This window comes from Sinocyclocheilus rhinocerous, unplaced genomic scaffold (genome assembly GCF_001515625.1).
Source record: "Sinocyclocheilus rhinocerous isolate Xijiao unplaced genomic scaffold, SAMN03320098_v1.1 scaffold335, whole genome shotgun sequence".
Classification (NCBI taxonomy): Eukaryota; Metazoa; Chordata; class Actinopteri; order Cypriniformes; family Cyprinidae; genus Sinocyclocheilus; species Sinocyclocheilus rhinocerous.
The window spans coordinates 192,876-202,108 of record NW_015659708.1 but is presented as its reverse complement, the minus strand read 5'-3'; the positions used below and the strand labels follow the sequence as shown (position 1 = coordinate 202,108).

The 9,233-nt window shown below is 36.5% G+C and overlaps 1 protein-coding gene and 1 non-coding gene across 7 annotated transcripts in view; one reads left to right on the top strand and one right to left on the bottom strand.

The window, feature by feature from the left end:
* Positions 1-6,960, bottom strand: part of LOC107724085 (histone-lysine N-methyltransferase 2B-like) — a 32,777-nt gene extending 25,817 nt beyond the window's left edge. For 4 of the 6 annotated variants that reach the window (XM_016532860.1, XM_016532859.1, XM_016532862.1 and 1 more), the window contains exons 1-2: positions 6,538-6,960; positions 1,054-1,120 (exon numbers count right to left, since the gene is read on the bottom strand). In XM_016532860.1, the coding sequence (XP_016388346.1) occupies positions 1,054-1,120; positions 6,538-6,831 (361 nt within the window). In that variant the 5' untranslated portion in view covers positions 6,832-6,960. The remainder of the gene's footprint in view (positions 1-1,053; positions 1,121-6,537) is intronic. The other 2 variants (XM_016532864.1, XM_016532863.1) reach the window with 1 other exon arrangement.
* A 1,328-nt stretch (positions 6,961-8,288) lies between these two features.
* Positions 8,289-8,361, top strand: trnam-cau (transfer RNA methionine (anticodon CAU)). Its single transcript has one exon. It is a non-coding gene; the product is annotated as a tRNA-Met (tRNA).
* The last annotated feature ends 872 nt before the right edge of the window (positions 8,362-9,233 follow it).

Sequence of the window (9,233 nt, the reverse complement as noted above, 5' to 3'; positions counted from 1 at the left end):
TCGCCTGATCGGGAAGTGGCAGTGACAGAAACGGTGACATTCCAGATAAAGTTTGAAAGGAGTAAAGCCTGTGTTAATGCTATTGAGTAGGCTAATATGGCCTAAGAAGATATTTTGTTTTATGAATAAACGTTCATTTAAAAGCAGCCCACGATCAGCGATACGGCTCAGACGAGGTTTTGTTCCGTCCTTCATGCTGTGCCAACTCACAAAAGAGAGAAACATGCCACGGCTGCATAAACACAAGCACTGACTAGAGCGGCCACGATCAGCTCCGGTTCCCGAGGAGATGTAACGCGCCGCAGACTTGTGCAGTGAGGCGCAGATCAGCTCTAACGTCACTGAATCTGCTGTTAAAAATGAACCATCCATTCATCATCATGCAAAACATACACGACAAATAGCAAATTTTTCATTGTTTCTCGAAACGTCATAGCATTTCCACACCGGCGATGACATGACTGTGGCTTAAAATCATTTACATCCCCGCGCATCATGTATGTGGTCAGGCGTTGACGGCATCAAATTGCGATCGGTTTGTGAGATCGGCCAAATAGTGAGTACCAATCGAGTCATGAAATGTGATTATCGGCCGATACCGATCTCTGGCCAATCGATCGGAGCATCCCTATTGTGTACTATAAAAATAGTGATGACTGTCTGAGCAAGTCCCACTAAATAAACCGTAAAAGTCAGAATACAAGAAAAACACGTTTCTTTAGTGGATACATTTTGGCTTGAATTACCAAGTTTAATATAAAAAAACAGCACATAGAACAGCTGAGACCAAATTACTGTTATAGTTTACACCACTGGTTTCAAACGCAATTCCTGGAGGGCCACAGTTCTGCACAGTTTAGCTCCAACCCTAATCAAACGCACCTGATCCAGCTAATCAAGCTCTTCAGGATCACTAGAAACTTCCAAGCAGGTGTGAGTTGGAGCTGGTTGGAGCTAAACTCTGCAGAGCTGTGGCCCTCCAGGAATTGAGTTTGAGACCACTGGTTTACACCATCAAAATACTTAAGACATGGAAACAACAGAAACACTCACTTGATGAGCCTTGTCCAGAACTCGTGGACCATTGACCATCCACTCTAAAGCCTGTGAAGTCTCCCTCCTGAGAAAGAACGATAGATCAAATATAACACCACAAAACTACATGTAGACCGTTAGTGTATTTTATTAATTTAAAATCAAATTAATTTAAAATATGTAGGAACAGGACATTTAGATTATTTACACAGTTTTCTCTTTCTCTGCACTGGCTAATCCAATAGTAGTTCAATGAATGTTTGCAGTCCATTATATTACTCACTGCCGAGTACAATGACAGATGGCAGGACTACAAAACCCCTGCTTGACTGATAACACTGGAATTATACAGAACAAATAACAAAATAAAGGCATCAGTTTCCATGAGTATTTGATTATTATAGGCCAGGCTTCACATACAACAACATAATATGTAACATGGGATCCCTGCTTCATTTCTCTAAAAATGAGTGGTGAGAAATGCTGACACAGAAGAGAACAATACACACATCACAGTACTAAATTAATATAGTAACCTTCTATAACACAATGCATTACTTTTACAGTTCAGCACACTGCACAAGTACTTATTTTTCTCAGTACATTCATAGGTGTAAGCATAGGTGTGAACATTAACTATTAAAAATCTGCTATTTAAATACATGTGAAATGAGATACAGTCATTCATGAAGTTTGACAACAACTCTGATATACAGTTATTATATTGACTAGGGAAGTAATGATTAACCGCGAGCCGGTTGAAAATCGATTCAAATATGTGGCGATTCAAATCGGTTGAGATGCTAAACAAATCGCGATTCAGTTAGGGGTAGGAGTTACATTTACATTATATTTAAATTTTGTCATTTAGTAGATGCTTTTGTCCAAAGTGATTTACAAATGAGGACAATAGAAGCAATCAAAACCAACAAAAGAGCAATAATATGCTAGTGCTATATTAGTATATTATAGTGTTATATTTTAATTTCACAAAGAAATGTGCAGCATTTTGTCCAAGCAATAATAAAAGGACACATTCAATTTATAATTTGTCTTAAATCTCATTTTGTTAAAAAAATCGTGAATCGAATCGAATCGCGAAATCAAAATCGTCCATCGAATCGAATCGCGAGTTGAGTGAATCGTTACATCCCTAATATTGACCTATGAAAATTTTAGCTGTTAAAGGCAGGTGAAATGAGAAACGTTTACCACTTTTAAGGTCATTAATGTTTTTTGCATTATTTAATTAAATTAATAATTCTATAGCGGCGGCGGCCAGTAACAGCATTTTATTTATTTGCAAAGACAATTTCATTTGCACATGACCAGTGTTAATTCAGGATCCACCATTAAAGTGATACAAAATAATTCATGCTGAAATGATCTATGAATGATCACAGAGAGTGCTACGAATAAACCTCAGCACTCATGTCTAATGCAAGGAATTTTCAGAAACGTGCAGAGCTGGAGGTGCTACACTTGGTCAGGAATCTGAACACTAAAAAGGTATTGTTGCTGTAAAACTTTTCAAATTCATTGAAAAGATGTCAATAGTCCATAAATGACCAATAAATATGCACTGAGAAGGAGGTTTTGAGTTTTGAAAGTTTACAGCTTTATCATAATAAAATTAACTTAGAACTCAAAAGCTGCTTTTGAAAAAAGCACTGAAAACAAACTGAAAAACTGAAAATAAGAACAGGCAAATCTCAAAACAAACAATTTTAAAATGTATAGCTTAATTTTACAAAAGATTTTACCAAAGCACCCAAGTGCAACAGAGCATTAACTAGTAAGTAGTAACAACTTAATAACATCAGCAAATTTAGCAATACTGTAAAGAGTATGATATTTCTAAAATACAACACAAATTAAAAACTAAATCTTGAAGTCTTCAAGCTAATCTAATCTATCAGTCTTTTTCAAACACCAAACAAAAAATGTCCACACTTGGAAACATCAATACATGTCAGCATCACCTGCCATAAACCAATCAATGCTACTTACAACTGCTCATTGGTCAAAATGATTCAGACTTCCGAAATCAAGTCCAGTTTTTCATATCCACATAAATTGCAAATGTCCTTTTATGTTATGTAAGGATGATGCTGGAAAGTCCTCTGATTGCAGATAGCTCAGAATTTCAAAGCACAGATTCGGATTGCATCAGTCTACAAGGTGTGATGTCAAAGCTTAACATGAGCTCTGTGCTGGTTCAGCTTTGAATCAGACTGCATTCAAGCTTTCAGTGCATTTGTTTCACTGTATTAGCTAAGGGAATTTCTGAAAATGTACCCTCTAATATAGAAAATATATTTAGCAAGGATGGTGCTTATTACCAAAAAAAGGACACAATCTGTTGTACTAAGTGTTCTACATGCCTTCTACCGTCTAATTGGTATTTCATAAATTTTTAGTAAAGGGTATTTTAGTATAATACTAAAAATGTCTACCTTCAGTTAATGATACACATGTATGGTTGCTTAGATTTTTTATATTGTTAATAATATGGATGCACGAAATTATCGGACCGATATCGGAATCGGCCGATAATGGCTTGAAATTTACATATCGGCATCGGCCCAATATGAAAAATTATGCCGAAATGTCTTGCCAATAAGAGGAATACATTAACTCACATGTGCTCAGGGTGTGCTAACGATTAGATCACGTCAGCAGCGTGGCTCATTCTTGAAGCAAAGTTTTGCCTGAATGATGATTAGATTCACTGTTGTAGGATTGCTACATTTAAACTGAGAAAGCACGTAGAGAATGATGCATTCGGTGTATGATAGAGTAAACAGTAACAGCACGTGCAGCGGCAGCAGCCTCCCCGGGGTGCTAATGTCCGTTCGGTAAGGAGTTTTAATTCAATAATAATATTATTGAATTAAATATATATATCTGTCAATATTTGGCATTTTTCAAATATCTGCATCGGCCGATAAGTTTTTCTGTTTGGCAGATTTGTTCGAGGTGGGACTTTTATTTTGACGGTTCTGAGAACGGCAGCGCCTGAGCGCACACCGCTCACATTCTCCCTCTTGTTCGCTGTCGTCGTTCAGTTCTGTCTAATATGGATAGAAGTCTATCTAATGATCAGATATAACTGTTAAACAAAGGAATTAAAATGTATACAAAAAATTATTATAACGATTGCTTTAATATTATTAGTAATAGAAAGGCAAACATTATAATACTTTCTCATTTGCCGTCAGCATTCAGCAAATACGCATTTATATAATTTAAACAAATCTTTGAATGACTAATGAACATTTAATTTCACAAACCTTGCAGACTTAGTCGAATCTAGTTGAGATCTTGTGAAGTGTGCATTTGTATCCTGCATGATCGCGTGTTCTCTGCGTGACGGTCGGTCCGTGTGAACTGAATGTGGACTGGAGGAGAGTTCAGCTTCACTGGAGATGCACGATCGACTAAGCTGCTTTGTTTACAGGGTTTCCAGGGTAACGGCTGCATTTAAATAAATTATTATTATTATTTCTGCAGTTTAGCGCCATCTGCTGTCAGAGTGTGAAAGTGCGCTTTCATCCAGAGCGTCTCTCACATGTTCCGCCATGTGCTTCTCGTCCGCACTTGTTTACGTCAGAGTGCGCATTCGTCTTTCACGCAGCATACAGCTGTGTTGTGCATTTTGACCAGTTGATGGGAAAAGTATTCTTAAAATGCATTCAAAATTCGGAATAATTTGTAATATATAATTATTCACGGTATTTAGAAGTGCACACGATAACAATATCGTGTATATTCATTACCGTGATATATCGCATTACCGAATACGGCACAAGTCTATTTTAAATTAAATAATTTTATATATACTAATTTATTCATTAATGTGTAATATGTTATATATTTTAAGCAAATTATGAGCTCTAAAAGATTTTCAGAATTTTTACAACTCTTTTGCTTTAGACCATCTACGTTAGTTAAATCTTAAAATAAAATGTTATGGTTACTACTGCATCTTTCTGAAAAAAATGCAGCGATTTATATATAGTTTATTTATAGTTATTTTCAAAGCTTCAATGTACTGTCATTATAAAATAACTTTATTATTGTTTATTTAATTCTAACAAACAAGTTCTTGTTAAAAACGAACCAAAATTTAAAATAATTTGCTTATAATTTCCACACAGGAGAGACTTGGTGTTGTTTTAAAAAAAAACGAAATATATCGGTATCGGCTATCTGCCAAAAAGAGTTGAAAAATATCGGCATATCGGATATCGGCAAAATCCAATATCGTGCATCCCTAGTTAATAACATTTCAAGATTATAACATTTACAGGACAGAAGCAATTTTACTTTATTATCCATAGACAATTTTTTTCCTGAAAAATTGTGTTAAAACATAAGCATCAAATATAGAGCCTGGTCTTTTGAGGAATGTTCATTTGTACATCTCTAAATCGTCACTGTATTGCATTGTACACAAGTGGAGCTTGAAGAGAGCTTTGATCATAAAACTATAAGCATTTACATATCACCTTACTAAGATATTGACTGACAACTCAGTTTTCAGTTATACAGATCTAAAAAATTTCACTGATTTAAATTACAAGCTATCAGAATTCCATCTAACTTTTTGCCATGTAAATAACATCTGCACCAAATTTCAAGTGTTTTTTTCTCTTCTAATATGAGCCATAAAAACCTGACGTATCAAATATGATACAAAACATATGCAAGCTTTTCTAGATTTCTTTTTAAAGTATTATTTCATATGTCAGGCTTTACTTGGATAATCTCTTATTTAACATAATTAAAAGTGGACAAAAAGCACTCATACACTTGGGTACATACAACTCAAATTAAGCAGTTCTTATTGTACTAAACGTTTTACTGAATGAAAATGAAGTTGAACAACGCTTATAGCACATCGTGACTGATTAACAAGATTACTATGAAGCAATTAACTTGTCTGTAAACACAGCTAGCTGACGGATGTAGGCTTTTTTAGAAACATTACATATTTTAACCATACAAAGACGATTCCCGACAGAATGCATAAACAATAACTGTATCATATTCCAGATGAACGCCACGCCTCCCAAACATTTGAACTAAATATGTAACAAATACTATCGATTGAGAAAAACAGACATGATGTCAACAACACTGACATTAAATCCCAAAGCCTATAACTTTACACAAACTCCCTTACAACGAATCAGCGAATACCACGCTGTCACTGAACCGCAAACAATCCCAGTAACGTAGCCACGGCAACACCGCCAACCGGAGTTAAACACCCGCCACGAGAGCTCGACAGCCCGGCAAAAGCCCAAGATACGACTGGCGTCTCTTTAAACGCTTTACAGAGACTCCATCTCTGTAATCCGTGAAGTTTACGACCGTGCCGCTATGATCAGGTGGCTGCATCTCTGCAGGAACTGACACCAGCAACTCAGCCACAAGCTGATGATGCACTTTCCGCGCATTAGTACTGTAACGTTATTTCTCTAAACGAACGCTCACCTCATCGCTCCCGCTCGTGCAGAATCCCGCCTCGCGCTGGCGCCGGTGTTTTTCCTCCAGCCCGAGCAAGCGCGACAGTGACGGATCCTCTCTCAGCGTAGCTCTAACGTCGACGGGCCTCGGCCCTTCTCTGTCTTCAGCAGCCCTCAACCGACCGACGTGAAAGCGTTTCTCCGTCTTCAGCAGGCTCCGGGACGTCCATGGCCGACCTGGGAAACGGCAGCGAACGGTGGCGGAGGTGTTTACGGTCGCTACAACAGCCGAGGCTGGTAATCCGCCTCCTGCTGCCGCCATTATTACATACCACAACAACAACTACGGTGCTGAGCTCTCGAGAGGAACAAGATGGAAAGGCGCGAGATAGCGGAGGAAACGCACGGCATCATGGGAGATTGAGTTTTCTTTTGTTGTTGTTGGCCTTTGTGCTTAATGGCGCATCATTCTGTAAATACTTAATAGTATAAAATTCAACAGTTTAATACAGTTTAAAGTCTGACATATGAAATAATAGTCAGTCTTTTTTTTTTAATGTAACAGTTTATTGAACCTTTAGTTACAAATATATATTTTTTAAAGTTTGCATGTGTTTTATATTTTGTATCATATTTGATTCATTAGGATTTTATGGCTCATGTAGTATGATACAGGAAGATATGTAGCTCATACATAAGGGGTGAAAACACCTCAAATTTATTCAGAGGCCCAATTTGATCAAAATATGCCAGCCTATTTGGTGCTGATATTTTTTTATAACAGCATAAAATACTACTGACATGCATGTAATATCAGTTGTCACTTTTTATTTCCTAATATTATTAATCCTAATAATAATAATGAGATATTTTAATGTTTAGTTTGATGATCAAAGCTCTAGTTTTTATTGTGGGGGGAAATATATAATGCAATGAAATACAATGATGACTGAGAGATGTACAAATAAACATTCCTCAAAAGGCCGTTGTATCATATTTGTTTCTTAATTTGAACATAGATTATGGAAAATTAAGTTGCTTCAGTCCAGTAACTGTTAATATTGAAATATTACTAACAATATAAAAGTTATTCATTCTTAAGTTTACCTTATAAAACTCATTAAAGATTTCACAGCAAAACAGAAAAGCGTACCACAAATTGAAGGTATACCTTTTTTTTTTTTTTTTTTTTTACTTACTAAAAAAGTATGAATTAGCAGTCAGAGCGCAGAAGGTTTTTCAAGCAAATTTCTGATCATGTTCATAATGTAGAGGCCATTAGAAATTAATGTATCATATATGATAAAGCAGGCTTTATATGGTTAATTATTTCGTAGTTCTTTAACTACTGGCATATACAAATAAATTATAACCTCTGGAATAATTTAATTGTCTTGTTTTTGGAACCACAATATTATTTGTGAGTGTAAACAATATAAAGTCTAAATAAATATTTTGTCATTTGCACAAGCAATTAACTGGTAGAGTTGGAAAAAAACTAACTGGAAAAATGGTAAAACATGTATCTCTCTGCTTCTCCTGCTCCCGTTAGGTGTCGCCACAGCGTAATCATCCGCAGCTTGCACAGTTATTTGGCAACGTATAAACTACGTCAACTTCCAGTCAACAAAAGCACATTTTTCTCAATAAAATAAATAAATAAATAAAATAAAATTAAGCATTAGCCGCGTTCCTGCGGAGTAAAATATGTAATAAGTTTTGAAAAATGTATTGGTCCGCGTATTTTTCCCAGAAGCCTTTGCAAGACTTGTCGTCACAGCCTCGTTGGCGCAGTTGGCAGCGCGTCAGTCTCATAATCTGAAGGTCGTGAGTTCGAGCCTCACACGGGGCAAGGCAACGTTTTAACTTCTGTAAATAGTAAAAATCTTCTTCTGTAAAAAAGTAAATTACAAAGCTTGTCTGTACTTCAAATAGATGAGAATGACAGAAGACTCGCAGAGAAATCCTATCAAAGGAAATATTAATTAAAGGCACAATATGTAAGATTTTTTTATTAAAATATCCAAAAACCACTAGAACAGTGTTATATATTTTGCTGACTTGTGTACTTTAATTATCCCAAATGTTTCGAAGAATGTTTAAATCCAGAGAAATAAGCAATTTTAAAGGGGTCATATGATGCGATTTCAAGTTTTCCTTTCTCTTTGGAGTGTTACAAGCTGATTGTGCATAGATAAGATCCCTGAAGTTGCAAAGACTAAAGTCTCAAAACCAAAGAGATATTCTTTATCAAAGTTAAGGCTCTGCCACGCCCCCCTAAAACGGCTCGTTCTAACACGCCCCCACATATCTACATCACCATGTGGAAATATTTGCATAATGCGCCCAAATGATCACGCAAAGAAAGAAGGCGTGGTTTCAGGAACAGCAGTTAGTGTTGAAGCAGCCATGTCAGGGAGAAGCTGTGTGTTTCTAGGCGAAAGCAAAAGCACATTATTTGGCCTTCCGAAAGTAGATGCATTTAGGAATCTTTAAGATTACTTACAACAGAACAGCAATGCATTTTATGGACGACCGTTTCGTGAACCTAGGAGAGGAGGTAATTCTGACTTTGCTATGACAATCTGGCGCTTCTGAATCAGCTACTGTTTTGTTATTAGTTTAAGTATTTGCTATTGACTGTTCAAATGCGGAGTTTTGCGCATCGTGCGTGTGCGCGAGCGAGCGCGAGAGAGAGAGAGAGAGAGAGAAAAAGAGAGAGCA